This window comes from Symphalangus syndactylus, chromosome 13 (genome assembly GCF_028878055.3).
Source record: "Symphalangus syndactylus isolate Jambi chromosome 13, NHGRI_mSymSyn1-v2.1_pri, whole genome shotgun sequence".
Taxonomy (NCBI): Eukaryota; Metazoa; Chordata; class Mammalia; order Primates; family Hylobatidae; genus Symphalangus; species Symphalangus syndactylus.
Genome location: NC_072435.2, coordinates 33030891 through 33050367, shown reverse-complemented (window position 1 = coordinate 33050367; position 19477 = coordinate 33030891). Strand labels below are relative to the sequence as shown.

The following is a 19477-nucleotide window of genomic DNA, read 5'->3' as shown; positions in this document are numbered from 1 at the left end:
AGTCACGCTGCTGTCTGTATCCCTTTCTGGGACTTGTTCGGATCCCTCAAGAGAGACACAGGCAGAATGGATTGGTCAGTCAATATTCAATATACAGAACTGTTTGAGGGTACACTTATCTTCTTGGCCATCTCGTAAGTTGTTGTTTGCCATATGGACCAATCCATGTTCCAATCAGCTGTGGATGGGAGGTAAAGTTAAATAATACCATGTCTGACAACGTGAGTGCAAATAACTTATTCCAGGACGTGTCTCAGTTGGCCTTAGGTGTATAACAAACCATCCTCTCCACACTGAAAATTTTTTCCTTAAAATAACGACTATTTCATTTAATTCATGATTCTGTGGTCATTCTTCAGATCTGGGCTGGCTTGTTGGTTCCATTCATATGTGTTTGTGGTCAGTTGGTGGGTATGCTGGTTGAATAGATGATCTAACACAGCCTTACCCACACATGTGGTGATTGGCAGATTGGCAACCAAAGTGATGAATTATTGGCTATCAAGCCTTGGTTTCTTCAGCATGGCCTCTTACACTCCAGCAGGCTAGCATTTTTTTTTTTTTTTTTTTTGCATCCTGTTAGCTGTTGTTTCATTGGCCAAAGCCAGTCACGTGGCCAAGATTAGAGCCAGAGACTATACTTAAATATGGAGAATTCTTCCATCCCATGGTGCAATCTACTGCGTGCAGAATTGGGCTATGAGCACACAGAATGCTCAGAATTTCAGGGACTTCCTTTGGGTTTAGGCATTTCAGTTTTACATTCAGACAATTTTCTCTTCAGTACAGCTGACAATGGCAGGCTTAATCCGTCTTTCATTTGTCATTTAAAAGATGATGCAGCAGGCCGGGCACGGTGGCTCACGCCTGTAATCCCAACACTTTGGGAGGCCGATGCGGGTGGATCACCTAAGGTTAGGAGTTCGAGACCAGCCTGGCCAACATGGAGGAAATCCCGTCTCTACTAAAAACACAAAAATTAGCTGGGCATGGCAGTGTGTGCCTGTAATCCCAGCTACTGGGGAGGCTGAGGCAGGAGAATCGCTTGAACCCGGGAGGCAGAGGTTGCAGTGAGCCAAGATTGTGCCATTGCACTCCAGCCTGGGTGACAAGAGCAAAAGAAACTCCATCTCAAAAAAAAAAAAAAAAAGATGATGCAGCAAACATTTTGAGTGGTACATGGAGGAGGTGATTACCAGCCCAGCTATACAGCCATATCTATGTTATTATTCGCATAATTTATTGCATTTACTCTTACGAATTTATAAAAATAAATGGAAAACAGAAATATGAAGGTGTTAACGTTAGGGATAATAAGACCACGTTTCATATACGTAATAAAATAAGACAAGGAGTAAATTGCTTGATGTGTATTTGGACTTGCCAAATTAGGGCATATTTGCCATATTCATGCTGGGTCTTACGAAGATTCTTCTTCTTTTTTTTTTTTTTTTTTTGAGATAGATTCTCGCTCTGTCACCTAGGCTGGAGTGCAGTGGCACGATCTCCGCTCACTGCAAGCTCCGCCGCCTCCCAGGTTCACGCCATTCTCCTGCCTCAGCCTCCTGAGTAGCTGGGACTACAGGCGCCCGCCACCATGCCTGGCTAATTTTTTGTATTTTTAGTAGAGATGGGGTTTCACCGTGTTAGCCAGGATGGTCTCAATCTCCTGACCTCATGATCCGCCCGCCTCAGCCTCCCAAAATGCTGGGATTACAGGTGTGAGTTACCACGCCCAACCATGAAGATTCTTCTAATACAAATGAGACAACAATTTCAGAATACCACCCTAATGAAACCAGTTGAAAATCTTATCAGCCAAGTCTATCAGTGTAATTCTGTTAAATGGTACCATCCCAAAGACCAAGAATATGGATGAGTCATTTTCCCAAGTTGGTCAACTGGAATAGGAAATTCAGCAATACAAAGATACACTGACTCCTTTCCGCACTCTGGCCTTCAACTCTGGTAGTGAAAATTAAACTAAAAGGACCTCTTTGAAGTTGAACCTATATCCTTGGAAGTTGGCTTCACTCTCCATTATCCCTCTCCATTTCCCACTGATCACCATCATCATTTCCCCATTCATTTTCTGAGGCACTCTGATATGGTCCACCATGATAATGTACCACTTAAATTACGGCAATGGAAAGAGAACTAATAGACCCTGCATTATGCAAACTCCCCAAACAACAACGCAGCCTCCTTTTCCACCCACAAGACTCTTTGAGAAACCAGAGCTCAAGATAAAGAGCGATGTACTTCCTCTTCTGTCAGTTGTGAGAAGCTACCAGACTAAGTGAGAGGCAAGGACTTTTCATCTTTAGGGTAAGTAGTATCTTCCTATAGAAAACAGGAAATGTTTTACTTGTGATTATGAATCTAAGAAAAATATTCTGGTTCTGGAAACATTTTCAAGGAGGCCTCATTACATGTCCGGTTACTTTCTTTCTTGAAAGCTGCTGTGTCGGCTTCTATCTGACATTCATTTTTCCACTTCTGCTTGGGCAAGGAGTGTGTGTGTTGTTATGTGATAGTCTGAAACCTGCTGGGATGCCTTATCACGCACAAAGAAGGGGGCAATGGTGTGTAAAGGGGCTTCAGGTGAACTAAAATGATCAAGATTCAAGAAGACTCTAAGACGGACATAGCTTACAACGAACACGTTATGAAAAACAAGGAAAACAAGATCTAAAAAGATGAGCGAGTTTCCTAAGTCTGTAGGGTGAATTAACAGCTTTTTCACACACCTGACACCCATAATATACACATCAGCACATGTGTTTAAAATGCCAGCCTCACAGTCATTGTCATTATCATGGTGGAAGGGTTTTGTCCTTTATTCATGATCAAAGCAGAGAGATTTACATGTCAACTTTTTCAACCAGCTGGTTGTGATCCACAGGAGGAGGCTGGTCGTCTTTAGTGGGTAATGACCACCAAGGCAACAAGCAGAAATGAAAAGAACTATAATTATAAAATATCAGTTGCTGCAAATAGTGAGGTTCTTTGTGTGTGATCCTTGGCTCAGTTCTCTGTGTCTGCCTCTCTTTCTCTCTGATGTGAAATTCTTTTCTTACAATTGGTTATGGCCAAAAATCCCCTCCAAATCAGCCTCCCTGAGGCCTCGGCTGTTGTGAAAAATCTTACCACCTTTTTCCTTTCAAAATACTCACTTCAGTTAAATTTGTTTCAAATCAGGCCTCAGCAAAGAAATGCCCTTATCTGAATAGGGGTTCTTTTCATTGAGAATTTTCCAGTTATATTTTAGAGTAGACGTTTTGAAGGGTGGAGAAACATGACTCTAAAAAGAAGACAAATGTTGAAAGAGGAAAGGTATCCAGAAAGTAATCAAGTATAACTCCACCAATGGGACACAAGATTCCCACGACAGAAATTGATTTCAGTGAAGTAGTATTGTCTACTGCAGAGATTGAAAGTGGTTGGTCTCCTGGTTCTGTATTTAAGGAAAAAGTGGGCGTGGGTGTCTCTAGATAGCCTTTGGTCTCCAGTTCCCCACAGTCCTTATTACTTCCCACCAATGGCCTTAAGTATTTATGTCGCATGTCTAGATCCTGGGAGACATCGGAGTTTATGACCTTGGTGAGGTGGTTGTGCATGGGCTTTGGACTCAAGCTGACACTGTCCAAGTCTTAGCTTTGTATTTTCCTAGCAGCACAATCTTGAGCAAATGATATCATTGTTTTGAACCTCAATTTCCTCATCTGAAGACTGAGGAGATAACAGGCCGGGCGCGGTGGCTCAAGCCTGTAATCCCAGCACTTTGGGAGGCCAAGGCGGGTGGATCACGAGGTCAGGAGATCGAGACCATCCTGGCTAACACGGTGAAACCCCGTCTCTACTAAAAAATACAAAAAAATTAGCCGGGCATGCTGGCGGGCGCCTGTGGTCCCAGCTACTTGGGAGGCTGAGGCAGGAGAATGGCGTGAACCCAGGAGGTGGAGGTTGCGGTGAGCCGAGATCACGCCACCGCACTCCAGCCTGGGGGACAGAGAAAGACTCCGTCTCAAAAAAAAAAAAAAAAAAAAAAAAAGACTGAGGAGACAATTATAAGACCTACATCACAGCTGGGTGTGGTGGCTCACACCTGTAATCCCAGCACTTTGGGAGGCCAAGGCGGGTGGATCACCTGAGGTTAGGAGTTCCAGACCAGCCTGGCCAACATGGTGAAAACCCATCTCTACTAAAAATACAAAAATTAGCCAGGCATGGTGGTGCGCACCTGTAGTCCCAGCTACTCGGGAGGCTGAGGCAGGAGAATTGCTTGAACCCGGGAGGCAGAGGTTGCAGTGAGCTGAGCTCGCGCCACTGGGTGACAGAGAGAGACTCCGTCTCAAAAAAAAAAAAAGACCTACATCACAAGATGGTTGTAGCTTTCAATAAGATAATAGCCACAAAGTTCTTAAGGCACTTGGCCCATAGTAGAAGTTCCATAAGTGATTTTAGGAGGCAGTAATGGAAGGGATGAGAGAAGCATCTGCAGCAAAATTTGATTTGCAAGCAAGATTCTAATGCATAATGTGCAGCTGGCCTGCTTAGGAATAGGGGGTTCCATAGGATGGGCCTTCTTAGGCCACTACTGTGTTCCTGTGGGGACTTCACAGGACCCTTGTTAATTCTCATTACCACTGGGTAAAAGGTCAATCCTTAGCATGCAAAGTTGTGATTACAACTGGGGTCAGGGAAGGGACATGAGAGAGCTCCATGACCTCTGTCATCACCATCATCACCATCAGCATTACTGTCACTTCCACCATCCTTGCCACCATCACCACAACCATGCAGTCCCCTTTCATTATTACCATCACTGCCATCACCACCACTATCATCACCATCACTATCAGCACCACCATCACTATCATCATCATCACCACTATCACCATTACTACCACCAGCATCACCACCACCAAGACCATCATCAACACCACCACCATTACCACCACCACCATCACCACTGTTACGACCACCACCATTGCCATCACCACCATCACCACCACCATTACCATTACCACCATCATTATCACCATCACCATCACCATTGTTACTACCGCCACCATTACCATCACCACCATCACCACCACCACCATTACCATCAACACCACCACCATTATCAACACCACCACCATTATCATCACCACCATCATTACCACCACCACCATCACCACTGTTACGACCACCACCATCACCATCACCACCATCATCACCACCACCATTACCATTACCACCATTACCACCATCATCATCACCACTGTTACGACCACCACCATCGCCATCACCACCATCACCACCACCACCATTACCATCACCACCATCATTACCACCATCACCATTACCATTGTTACCACCACCACCATTACCATCACCACCATCACCATTGTTACCACCACCACCATTACCATCACCACCACCACCACCACCATTACCATCACCACCATCATTATCACCATCACCATTATTACCACCACCACCATCACCATCGCCACTATCATCACCACCATCACCATGATTACCACCACCACCATCGCCATCACCATCATCGCCACCACCATTACCATCACCACCATCATTACCATCATCACCATCATTACCACCATCATCATCACCATCATCACCACCATCATCATCACCACCATTACCATCACCACCATCATTATCACCATCACCACCATCACCATTATTACCACCATCACCATTGCCACTATCCCATCACCATCACCATTGCTACTATCACCATCACCACCATCACCATTATTACCACCACCACCATCACCATCACCATCACCACCGTCACCATCACCACCATCACCATCACCACCATCGTTATCACCACACCACTATTATTACCACCATCACCATCACTATCACCACCATCACCATCACCACCATCACCATTATTACCACCATCACCATTGCCACCATCCCATCACCACCATCACCATTATTACCACCACCACCATCACGATCACCATCACCACCATCACCACCGTCACCATCACCACCACCACCATCACCACTATTATTACCACCATCACCATCACTATCACCACCACCACCATCACGATCACCATCACCACCATCACCACTGTCACCATCACCACCATCATCACCACCACCATTATTACCACCATCACCATCACTATCATCACCATCACTATCACCACCATCACCATCACCACCACTTTTGCCACCATTACTATCACCATTACTATCATGTCCACCATCATAACCACTGTCAGTACCATCACCGCAAATGCCACCTTCATCACTACCTCCACCATCATTATGATCTTCACTATCATCACCACCATTACCATCATGACCACTACTATCACATCCACCATGACCACCACCACCACTACCACCACCACCATCATCCTTCCCACTTCTCTTCACAGGTAGCTTTATTCAGGACTTACCATGTGCCAGCAGGGATGAAGGGTCGTCTCACTGGATCAGCATGAAACTGTAAAATATGTGCTCTTTCTTAGCTACATTTTGCAGACGAGAGGCTTGGAGATAAAGTCACAACCTCAGGGCCACTTAACTAGTAGTTGTAGATTTGGGATTCAAACCCAGGTTTGCCTGTGCACCAAATTCTAAAGCCATCTAACTGTGTATGGCCAGCAAGTAACTGTGAGTGAAGCATGGAGGGAGAACTGTCACATAAACACACAGGCAGCCCCAACAGATTCCAAACTCAGAGATCAAAGCAGCATGAATATATCAAAGCAGGAGTATAGACCTCCCAAGAACAGTTTTTAAAGTAATTTTGTGGCCGGGCGCAACACTTTGGGATAACGAGGTGGGTGGATCACTTGAGGTCAGGAGTTCGAGACCCGCCTGGCCAACATGGTGAAACCCCCTCTCTACTAAAAATACAAAAATTAGCTGGGTGTGATGGTAGGTGCCTGTAATCCCAGCTGCTTGGGAGGCTGAGGCAGGAGAATCGCTTGAACCTGGGAGGCGGAGGTTGCGGTGAGCCAAGATTGCGCCACTGTACTCCAGCCTGGGCGACAGAGTGAGACCCTGGCTCAAATAATAATAATAATAATAATAATAATAATAATAATAATAATTTTGTTTCCTCTTTTATTAAAACGCTTCATTATATTATTTTTATTGCTAGGGCAATGTACATAATTTAGAATTACAGCTGAATAAAGAGAAATTTAAAATCACTCATACTGACATTCTTCTATTAACATTTACAATTCTCTTACATGTTATATACTTTCTTTATAACCTACATTTTGTATTGATACATCATAGTGGCACATATTTATGAGCTACACATGATATATTTTGATACATGCATACAATGTGTAATGACAGAATCATATAACCTCCTTTTGATCCTAATGCTACGTCATAATCACTTTCTATGGTTGTTTATTTATTTATTTATTTATTTATTTATTTATTTTGAGATGGAGTCTTGCTGTGTCACCCAGGCTGGAATGCAGTGGTTTGATCTCAGCTCACTGCAGCCTCCACCTCCTAGGTTCAAGTGATTCTCATATCTCAGCCTCCCAAGTAGCTGGGATTACAGGCACTCACCACATTGCCTGGATAATTTTGTGTTTTTAATAGAGATGGGGTTTCACCATGTTGGTCAGGCTGGTCTCAAACTCCTGACCTCAAGTGATCTGCCCGCCTGTGCCCTCCAAAGTGCTGGAATTATAGGTGTGACCCACCGCGCCCAGCCCTGTGTTGTTCTAATAGCTTCCTATGACATTATGTTTGCATGTGATATCAGATTGTTTGCATTGCACATAATTGTTGTTTGCCTTCCTGCTTACATTTTGTGAAACTTTTCTGCAAACTACTTAAAGCATCTTCTCCATCAGTGCCTCCATCATCATTGGCAGCGCCTTTGAAAGGCTTAACAGATCTGCAGAGCACATCATCTTTGCTAATGTGCACTGGAGGTTTTATCTTAAACCCCAATTGGCCAACGACATTACCTTAGGAGAGTGCTTTCTGCATTTTAAATTGATATCCATAGGCAAACGCTTACTAAAATGCTCCTTAAAGTCTTCTTTGAAAGACTCATTTAGGCCTGGCTTGGTGGCTCATGCCTATAATCCCAGCACTTTGGGAGGCCCAGGTGGGTGGATCACCTGAGGTCAGGAGTTCGAGACCAGCCTGACCAACACGGTGAAACCCTGTCTGTACTTAAAAAATACAAAAATTAGCCAGGCGTAGTGGCGGGAGCCTGTAATCCCAGCTACTCGGGAGGCTGAGACAGGGGAATTGCTTGAACCCAGGAGGCGGAGGTTGCAGTGAGACGAGATCGTGCCATTGCATTCCAGCCTGGGCGACACGGTAAGAAAGGCTCATTTATAGTGACGTCTAGTACTTCCACTATTTTCTCTGTTAGAAATGATTTATGTTTTGAACAGAAAAGATCTTCACTTGGCTCAAAATTCAAAAGATAGAAGAGGGTAAACTGAAAAGTCTCCTTGCCTCGGCTTCCCAGCCACTTGCTTTCTTTCTCTCTTTTTAAAATATCTTATTTTATTTTAGGCTGAGCGCAGTGGCTCACGCCTGTAATCCCAGCATTTTGGGAGGCCAAGGAGGACCAGCCTGGCCAACGTGGCGAAACCCTGTCTCTACTAAAAACACAAAAAATTAGCCAGGCGTGGTGGCAGGTGCCTATTATCCTAGCTACTGGGGAGGCTGAGGTAGGAGAACCGCTTGAACCCGGGAGGCGGAAGTTGCAGTGAGCCGAGATAGGGCCATTGCACTCCAGCCTGGGCAACAGAGTGAGACTCCATCTCAAAATAAATAAGTAAATAAATAAATAAATTTTACTTTATTTTAAGTTCCAGGATATATGTGCAGGACGTGTGAATTTGTTACATAGGTAAACATGTGCCATAGTGGTTTGCTGCACCTATCAATCCATCACCTAGGTATTAAGCCTATCATACATTTGTTTTCAAAAGCAACCGATGCTATGAGTTTCTTAGGTACCTTCCAGGAATATTTTATGCAAATACAAAATTATCATACATATATACATGCATTTGATGCATTTATATGTTTGTACATTTGTATGCATGATTTTGTATATACACATATAAATACACATACATGCATATATAGATAATTGTATATAGAATGCTAACATTTTCCTAAAACAGAGGAGATAGTAACCTTTTATATAAATATATATTAAATATATGTATTTATATTTATATATATTTAAATTTATATAAATATATTATATAAATACATGTGTACATACTTCTTTCTTTTATTTTTTATTTTTTGAGATGGAGTCTTGCTCTGTCACCCAGGCTAGAGTGCAGTGGCACAGTCTTTGCTCACTGCAACCTCTACCTCCCAGGTTCAAGTGATTCTCCTGCCTCAGCCTCCCCAGTAGCTGAGATTACAGGCACCTGCCACCACACCTGGCTAATTTTTGTATTGTTAGTAGAGATGGGGTTTCACAATGTTGACCAGGCTGGTCTTTGACTCCTGACCTCAGGTGATCTGCCCACCTCGTTCTCCCAAAGTTCTGGGATTAAAGGCGTGAGCCACTGTTCCCGGCCTATATTGTATATTTCAAAATGGCTAAAAGAGTAGATTTTAAAAGTTCTCATACCAAAAAACAATAGGTATGTGAGGTGATACATATGTTAATTGTCTTGATTTAATCATTCCACAATGTCAGCCAGGTGCAGTCATCCCAGCACTTTGGGAGGCCAAGGCGGGCGGATCACGAGGTCAGGAGATCGAGACCATCCTGGCTAACATGGTGAAACCCCGTCTCTACTAAAAATACAAAAAATTAGCCTGGCATGGTGGCGGGCGCCTGTAGTCCCAGCTACTCGGGAGGCTGAGGCAGGAAAATGGCGTGAACCCGGGAGGCAGAGCTTGCAGTGAGCTGAGATCGCGCCACTGCCCTCCAGCCTGGGCAACAGAGCAAGAATCCATCTCAAAAAAAAAAAAATCATTCCACAATGTCAAAACATATTATAGCCCATAAGCATATATAATTATGAATTAAAAAATTAAATATAAACAAATCAATGACAGCAATGTAAAAAAAAAAAGAAATAAAAAGTGAGTAGTTTGTCCTGTGGAGTTTTCCAGTCTCAATCTTGCTGATTGCGATAGAACAGGATTTTAAATTCCAGCCGGGTATTTCATCAGATGCATCATTTTTTTTAGCATTTGTTAGGTGATAAACTTGTTCCCTATAACCAAATACGCTATGATCCTCCTCGCAGGGTCTTTTCCTTAAGAGAGTTACCCAGAGGCAGAATTATTGGGTCAAACGAGAGGGAGAGATGAAAGGGGTTTTTTTGTTTGTTGGTTGGTTTGTTGGTTTTGAGACGGAGTCTTGCTCTGTCGCCCAGGCTGGAGTGCAGTGATGCGATCTCGGCTCACTGCTACCTCTGCCTCCTGGTTTCAAGCAATCCTGCCTCAGCCTTACATTTTGGTAAGCATTGGCCACGTGGCTTCTGAACTTGGGACCATCAGAAATTGTATTTCATGAGGTTTATTCATTCCAGGCACTCTGACCACGTCCTGCTTGAGAGAGACTGTTCCCAGCGTCTCAGTGCTATGGGGAGCAGGTGCCTCCTGGTCCTGCTCTCAGGTAAGTGGAACAAAGAACTCCCTTTCCTTCTCCTCATGCCCCTGGTGTCCTCTCTTGATTTGCTCCCTCAAATTTGGCATTTTCTCCAGCAATAACTGCGTGTGCCTGTCCTAGAAGAAGCTCTCCTCTTGAGTCAGTCAGGCTGGGCTGCCCCAAAGCGGAACGGAAACAAGGACTTGTGTGTGTAAATCGTTTATTTGGGAGGGGATCCCAGGAAAGGAGGGCATGGGGAAGCCACACAAGGAAGGGTGAAGAGCTGCTGAAGGGCGTGTTAGTGAGGGAGTTACCGCTGCAGGTCGCGGAGTGCTGTCCTGCTAGGGACCTCCAAGAAAGAAGTGTAATTCCCACATTTCTGGCCTACTCCCCGGTTGGGTGCAGAAAAATGCACTCTTGCAGAGAGACAGAAAGTCATCTGCGGCTGGGCACGGTGGCTCATGCCTGTAATCCTAGCACTTTAGGAGGCCAAGGCGGTTGAATCACTTAAGGTCAGGAGTTTGAAAGCAGCCTGGCCAACATGGTGAAACCCTGTCTCTACTAAAAATACAAAAAAAATTAGCCGGGGGTGGTGGCGGACACCCGTAATCCTAGCTACTCTGGAGGCTGAGGCAGGAGAATCACTTGAACCCGGAAGGCAAAGGTTGCAGTGAGCCGAGATTCCACCACTGCACTCCAGCCCTGGATGACAGAGTGAGACTCTGTCTCAAAAAAAAAAAAAAAAAAAAAAGAAAGAAAGAAAAAGAAAGTCATCTGTATTCATAGGAACCCTCTCTGGGGTAGGCTAAAGGGTCACTTCGAGTATCTGCTACATGGATTGACACCAAGTGGGTCCGCACTTGGAGCATCATAGCTCAGTAAGTTACAGCCTAGACCTTCCCGCCCCATCCTCTGGGTTTTAGGGTCTTAGAGATGAGAAAAAGAAATCTGCATAGGAGGCATCAGATCCAGTTTAAGGATGGAAGGTTTGTTAAGAGACCTTACAGGTAAGTGATGTTCCATACTCTACGTAAGGGGCGAGCACATTTTTTTTCTGTAAAGGGACAGATAATTTGAATTTCAGCTTTGTGGGCCATATGGTCTCTGCCTTAACTACTCAACTGAGCTATTCCAGCCCTAAAGCATCCATAGACCTCGTGTAAATGAATGGATGTGGCTGCGTGTCAATAAAACTTTATTTACAGACATAGGCACCTAAAATTCACATCGTTTTCATGGCCATTAAGTATTATTCTTCTTTTGATTTTTTCCATCCACTTAAAATGTTTTATGTAAAAAATACAAAAGTCATCTCAACTCATAGGTCCAGTTTGCTGACCCCTACCCTATGGGAATCAAGTGATATTTCTCTCTGAAAAAATAAAATCATTCACAGGAAAATTGGTGTTGAGTGTTTTGGCTCATAAAAATGGCCATGTCAGCCAGGCGTGGTGGCTCATGGCTGTAATCCCAGCACTTTGGGAGGCCGAGGTGGGCGGATCACAAGGTCAGGAGTTTGAGACCAGCCTGGTCAACATGGTGAAACCCCATCTCTACTAAAAATACAAAAATTAGCCGGGCATGGTGGCGGGTGCCTGTAATCCCAACTACTTGGGAGGCTGAGGCGGGAGAATCGCTTGAACCCACGAGGCGGAGGTTACAGTGAGCTGAGATCGTGCCACTGCACTCCAGCCTGGGCGACAGAGCAAAACTCTGTCTCAAAACACAAACAATTGTCGGTAATGGAAAATTTAAAAGGACCTGTGGGGTTTCCATTATATTTTTCTTGGACAGTGTGCGGTTCGAGGTCTGGACTGATAGAAAGGAGATTGCCAACTCGGTCTTTTGGTGCTAGGACGTAGAGAAGAAGCTGAATTCGCTACTGGGTTTTCTGAAATTGGGAAACACAGCTGCAATCAGATGCACTTCTCATACTTCAGAAGGATATGATGTCCAAATCTGTGACTCTTGTGTTTATAACCTGCCTGGAAGACGCTATGGTGAAGCTTGCATGTGTGACTGGGCAAAGAGTTAGGGTTAGTTGCCCCTAACTCACCTAGCCTTCAGCCAAGCAGAGTCCAGGGGATCCCCGTCTGAATGATCCCCTCCTTTCTCTGTTCCAGGTCTCACTGTCTTACTGGCTCTGCCAGGATCAGAAGCCAAGAATTCTGGAGGTGAGTCTATTCATAGCCAAAGGCCAGGGGAAAGGAAATTGGGATCTGGAAGCTTCCTTCAGAGAAGGGAAGGAGCTTTTTTCAAGAGACAGAGCGTGGAGTCTCTGGCACTTTCTTCTGGCTCCTTGGAGATCCCAAGAGCTGTTCTCCCGTCTCCATCATCACCATCATCTGCATTTACATAGCAAAGCACGTCACGGTGCCATCTCAGTTAATCTCCATGACACTCCCACAAAGACAGCATGGACATTGTCCCCACTTCATCAAGGGTCCTCCAGAGAAGTGGCTGCCTCAAGGTCACGTGGCTGGTGGACGCTAGACTCTCCTCTTTCTTTCCCCAAACCTGTGTCTTGAGTCATTCCAGGAAATACTTCGCCTTCACCACAAGTCATTGCTTGGGTTCCCCCAGAAGCAGACCCTGAGAGCAACTCGTTGTTCTGGGAGGGAATCCTAGGAGGCACCAGCTGGGAGTGGGCAGTGGCATAGGAAGGGGAGGAGCTCATATAGGATCTTTATCAAGCAAGTTACATGCGGGCAGCTGGAGTTTAATCCCTGGAGGCAGCTGTTGGGTATGGCATGGAGCAGACACCTCAGTTATACCTCTCAATGGGTAAGGAAGCTATTGATTATGATTATGTCTAAATTGTGGTAAAATGTACACAACGTAAAATGTAGCTTTTTAACCATTGTCAAGGGTACATGTCAATGCCATTCAACATTTGCACTGTTGTGCAACCATCACCACCATCCACCCACGGTGTTCTTTCTAGTTGCAGAACTGAAACCCTGTCTCTATGAAACACGAACTCCCCATTCCTCCTCCCCAAGGCCCTGGCACCCACCATTCTACTTTCTGTCTCTATGAATCCAGCGACTCTGGGCATCTCATAGGAGTGGAATCGTACATTATTTGACGCTTTGTCCTGGCTTATTTCATGGAACATAATGTCCTCAAGGTTCATTTATGGTGTAGCATGTGTCAGTATTTCATTCCTTTTTTTTTCTTTGAGACTGAGTTTCACTCTTGTTGCCCAGGCTGGAGTGCAGTGGTGCAATCTTGGCTCACTGCAACCTCTGCCTCCCAGGTTCAAGTGATTCTCCTGCCTCAGCCTTCCAAGTAGCTGGGATTATAGGCATGCACCACCATTCCCGGCTAATTTATTTATTTATTTATTTTGCATTTAGTAGAGACGAGGTTTCACCATGTTGGTCAGGCTGGTCTTGAACTCCCGACCTCAGGTGATCCACCCACCTTGACCTCCCAAAGTGCTGGGATTACAGGCATGTGAGCCAACATGCCCGGCCAGAATTTCCTTCTTTCTAAAGGCTGAATAACATACTACTGTGTGGATGGACCACATTTTGTTCATTCATTTATTCATTCATGGGCACCTGGGTTACATACAACATTTGGCTATTATGAATAATGCTGACATGAATATGAGTGGACGAATATCTCTTCTATACACTGCTTTTGATTCCTTTGAGTATATTCCCAGAAGTGTGATTGCTGGATCATATGGTAAGATCATATGGTAATTCTGATTTAGAATTTTTTGAGGAATTGCCATACTGTTTCTCATTGACACTGCATCATTTTACATTTCTACCAGCAGTGCACCAGGGTTCCATTTTCTCTGCATTCTCACCAACACTTGTTATTTTCTGTTTTTTTTAAATAATAATGAAATTGGCTTTTTTTTTTAAATGCACTATTTTCTATCAATCATTGATAAAGGGAGCTACTTAGGAAAGTCATTGTTAGCCTGCCATGTGATGAACAAAGAGAATTTTGGTAGCCAGGGTGAGCCCACAAGGAAAGAAACACAGGTGCTGGCATTTGGAGGTTCACCTATCTGGCAAAAGTGGTGCTGGTGGCAGAAGTGGGACATGGGTGGGCACTGTGTTCCGCTGTGTTCAGCAATGGGCTGGGTGCCAAAAGGATGCCGACAGAGCTATTCCTAAGATGACATTCTTCTCACCACAGCATCGGTACATGGTAGATGCATACTGAATATTTCTTAGATGAATGAATGGATTCTCTCTGCAGCTTCCTGTCCACCATGCCCTAAATATGCCAACTGCCACAACAGCACCCACTGTACTTGTGAAGATGGCTTTCAGGCCAGGTCTGGCAGGACATACTTTCATGATTCCTCTGAGAAGTGTGAAGGTAAAAATATTAATGGGGTTTTCATTTAATCTCTCATTAGTGATAACTATTCTGTTCCATGTGTCCTCTGCCCAAAACACGTAAACCCATAGCCCAAATAAAACTCATATCTCTTCAGCAGACTATTTGACAAAGTACAGCCACTGGCCAGGTGTGCTTGTCCCTGAGTCCTTCAGATGGAGAGCACAAGTATAAGCCTGTGGTCCAGAGCACCTTCTGTCTGTGGGTCCCTTGCTTAAACCTCAGCTCTGGTCCATTCAGCAGGGAAGGCTGATGTGGTTGGGAGAGGCGAGACACATAAACATTGCATAAGCCATGATTTTTTTTTTTTTTTTGAGACAGAGTCTCACTGTGTTGCCCAGGCTGGAGTGCAGTGGCGTGATCTCGACTCACTGCAAGCTCCGCCTCCTGGGTTCACACCATTCTCCTGCCTCAGCCTCCTGAGTAGCTGGGATTACAGGTGCCCACCACCATGCCTGGCTAATTTTTTGTGTTTTTAGTAGAGATGGGGTTTCACCGTGTTCGCCAGGATGGTCTTGATCTCCTGACCTCGTGATCTGCCCGCCTCAGCCTTCCAAAGTGCTGGGATTACAGGTGTGAGCCACCATGCCCCGCCTTATTATTATTATTTTTTTTTTGAGTCAGAGTCTCACTCTGTCACCCAGGCTGGAATGCAATGGTGCAATCTCAGCTCACTGCAACCTCTGCCTCCCGGGTTCAAGCGATTCTCCTGCTTCAGCCTCCTGAGTAGCTGGGATTACAGGCACGCACCACCACGCCCAGCAAATTTTTGTATTTTTAGTAGAGACAGGGTTTCACCATGTTGGCCAGGCTGGTCTCGAACTCCTGACCTCAAGTGATCTGCCCACCTCAGCCTCCCAAAGTGCTGGGATTACAGGCGTGAGCCACTGCTCCCGTCCAAGCCACCTAAAGCTCCATAGGTACTTGGGTCTATGTCTGGACTTCTAGTCTATTTCATTAGTCTATTTTTATTTATGCATGCATCAGTACCTCTTTGTTTAGTTGCAGCTTTATACTTTGTTTTAATGTCTGGTTCCTACCTTGTAGTTTTTTCTGGCTGCACCTTCATGATAGTAACAACTTGTCTCTCACCCCGTAAAATACATGTAGATGTTTCTAAAATTGGAATTGCATTGGATTTATAAATTAACTTAGGGAGAACATTGATGGACAATTGTTGGGCTATAAAGATTTCATGGGCAAGGGAAATGGTATAATTCTATGAAAATGAAAGCAACACTTTCTCTTGATTCACAGATATTAATGAATGTGAGACCGGGCTGGCAAAGTGCAAGTATAAAGCATATTGTAGAAATAAAATTGGAGGTTACATCTGTAGCTGTTTGGTAAAATATCCTATCTTCAACGTGCTGGCTAGTATTATAGATTATGATCATCCAGATTGTTATGGTAAGAACCTCCAAATCCTATTTCCACTATGAAAAATGATGGGGACTTGGGGGAGACTCTGAGAGGTTCTCTAATTTCAGGCCAGGGTAAGAGTGCAAACTCCATTCTAACCCTCGTCCGTCATTCCTTTGTTGTCTTTGATGATATTTTCCAAGGTGGTGTCATCCAAGTCTTGGCATCAATAACCATCTCTGTATAGATGCTTCCAAATGTATGTGTCCAATACAGGTCTCTTTCCTGAGTTTCCAAAAAAACACCTCTAAATTTTTTCTGAATTTCTCTATTTATTCATCTCTCACTCACCTTAAATTCATTTTTTATGTCTATCTACCTATCTACTAAATCTGACGAATTCACACTGATACCTCTGGTTCCAGTTCAACATCAAGGCTTGTTGGAACCTTCCCTCTTTCCTTATTTGTAGCTTCCTTCTCCAACAATGAGAAACCTGTCTCTCACTATCCACAATTTATTTATTTGTTTAATTCCAGTATTATTTCACGTTTTGGGTAAGAGAGATTGGATTTAAGTGCTAAATCTTCCACTTACCATCTGGCTTTCAGTTAATGACTTGATTTCTACATACCTCATCTTTAAATGGGAGTAGTAATATCAATAGTATCTATTGTGTCAGTTATGTGTTGCTGCATAACAAGTTACCCCTAAATTTAATGGCCTAAAACAACACATATGTATCGTTTCATAGTTTCTTTGGGTTAAGGAACTAAGCATGGCTTAGCTGGGTCTTTTGCTTCTGGGTCTATCACATTTGCAACTGAGGTTTTTGTCCAGGCTGTGGTTTCATCTGGAGACTCGACTGGGGCAGGTTCTGCTTCCAAGCTACTCACAAGGTTGCTGGGAGAATTTAGTTTCTTGAGAGCTATTGGACTGAAACCCTCAGTTCCTTTCCGGTGGTTGGTGGGAGGCAGCCTTTAGTTCCTAGATATGTGGGTCTCTACAGCTTGCTTTGTTATAGCAAACACATTAGAATAGCCAGAAAGAGGGCATGAATAAGACAGGAGTCATAGTCTTTTATAACCCACTCTCAGAAGTGACATCCTGTAACGTTTGCCGTATTCTGTTCCTTAGAAATGAGGCACTTAGTCCAGTCCACAGTCAAGGGAAGATTACCCAAGGATGTGAATGCCAAGAAGCAGGGATTATTTGGAGCCATTTCTGAATCCTTCTTACGGGCTGAATAGTGTTCTCCCCAAATTGATTCCACCTGGAATCTGTGAATGTGATCTTATCTGGAAATAGGGTATTTGTAGATGTAATAAGTCAAGATGCAGTCATACTAGATCAGAGTGGACCCTGAATCCTACATGACTGGTGTCCTTATAAGATGAAACATATTTGGACACAGAGACACACACACAGGGAAGATGGCCATGTGAAGACAGAGGTGAAGATTGGAGTTATGCTGCCAAAGGGCAAGGAATGTCAGAGATTGATGGCAACCACCAGAGGCTAGAAGAGGCAGGGCAAGGTGTTTCCCTGGAGCCTTCAGAGGGAGCATGGTCTTGCTGGCACCTTAATTTGGACTTCTGGCCTCCAGAACTGTGAGACAATACATTTCTATTGCTTTAAGCCACCCAATTTGTGTCACTATATTATGGCAACCCTAGCAAATTAATACACCTTACCTATTCATTATTATTATTTTTGAGATGGGGTCTCACTCTGTTACCCAGGCGGGAGTGTAGTAGTGTGATCTTGGCTGACTGCAACCTCTGCCTCCCAGGCTCAAGCAATCCTCCCACCTCAGCCTCCTGAGTAGCTGGGACCACAGGCATGTGCCACCACACCTGGCTAATTTTTGCATTTTTGGTAGAGACAGGGTTTCACCATGTTGCCCGCACTGGCCTTGAACTGCTGACCTCAAATGATCCACCCGCCTCGGCCTCCCAAAGTGCTAGGATTACAGGCGTGAGCCACTGCACCTGGCCCCTACTCATTATTAATGTATGTGAAATATTTAACAGTCCTAGGCACCTAGGACGGATCAGTTAATACTGGCTATTATGCTGTATATGCCTTTTCTACAACCTTCAGTGTTCCTTGAAATGAGATAATATATATGAAGGCACTTTATATACTGTGATGTGTAGGCAACTGCTTCTATAATATTAACTCAATTAACACTGATTTCTTCCATGTCACCCTGATGTGTTGGGACCCTCTGCTATATACTCCCACACCATTGTGTCCTATTTATTATTGATTGATTGATTTTGGGAAGTCCTGTTTTATTTTATTTTAGGTTTCGGGGTGGTATATGTGCAGGTTTGTTGCGTGGGTAAATTGCATGTCTCTGGGGTTTGGTGTATGAATGTTCCCATCACCCAGGTAGTGGGCATAGTACCTGATGGGTAGCTTTTCAGTCATCAGCCTCCCACCCTCTCCCTCTAGTAGTCCCCAGTGTCTACAGTTCCCATCTTTTTGTCCACATGTCATGTTCTATTTATTGAGCATCCCTTGCAATTGCTTAATTATTTATTGATGATAACTTGCTTAATGACTTTCCTGCCAGACTTCAGATTCCACAAGGGGACACCTTGGTTTCTTTTCCTAGCCTATATCCATATATTTCAGCGTTGTGCCTGGTTTTGAGTAGGTGCTCAATAAACAGTGTTGACTAAAGTCATAGGTTGGTGCAAAAGTAATGGCGGTTTTTGCCATTACTTTCAATGGCAAAGATGGCCATTACTTTTGCATTAACTCAATATGAAACTGGAAGCCCCATTCTAATTCTCTTTTATAATTCTACTGTGCAACACTTTTTAGGCTTCTTAGAGGGGAATTAGAATGGGCTGCAGAAGCATTAGGGAAAGACTCAACTTGAGGGTGATTGGAAGAAGGGATGTAAGCAGGGTGTATTTTCTCCCATATCTCTTTCAATGACATCTTTTCTTTCACAGAGAACAGTCGAGGGACGACACAGTCAAACGTGGATATCTGGGTGAGTGGAGTGAAGCCTGGATTTGGGAAACAGCTGGTACATATAACTATGTCATTCTCCTACCCAAACATTAACATGTCTTCCTGTGATTTTTAAGGTAGCGTAGTTCTATCCAGGGGTAATTTTGTCCTCTG

At 44.2% G+C, this 19477-nt stretch overlaps 1 protein-coding gene across 1 annotated transcript in view; it reads left to right on the top strand.

The window, feature by feature from the left end:
- The first annotated feature begins 2275 nt into the window (after nucleotides 1-2275).
- Nucleotides 2276-19477, top strand: part of LOC129461240 (putative adhesion G protein-coupled receptor E4P) — a 47933-nt gene continuing 30731 nt past the window's right edge. The window contains exons 1-6 of the mRNA XM_063615825.1: nucleotides 2276-2328; nucleotides 10545-10630; nucleotides 12727-12777; nucleotides 14828-14950; nucleotides 16229-16381; nucleotides 19303-19343. Coding sequence (XP_063471895.1) covers nucleotides 10597-10630; nucleotides 12727-12777; nucleotides 14828-14950; nucleotides 16229-16381; nucleotides 19303-19343 — 402 coding nt within the window. The 5' untranslated portion in view covers nucleotides 2276-2328; nucleotides 10545-10596. The remainder of the gene's footprint in view (nucleotides 2329-10544; nucleotides 10631-12726; nucleotides 12778-14827; nucleotides 14951-16228; nucleotides 16382-19302; nucleotides 19344-19477) is intronic.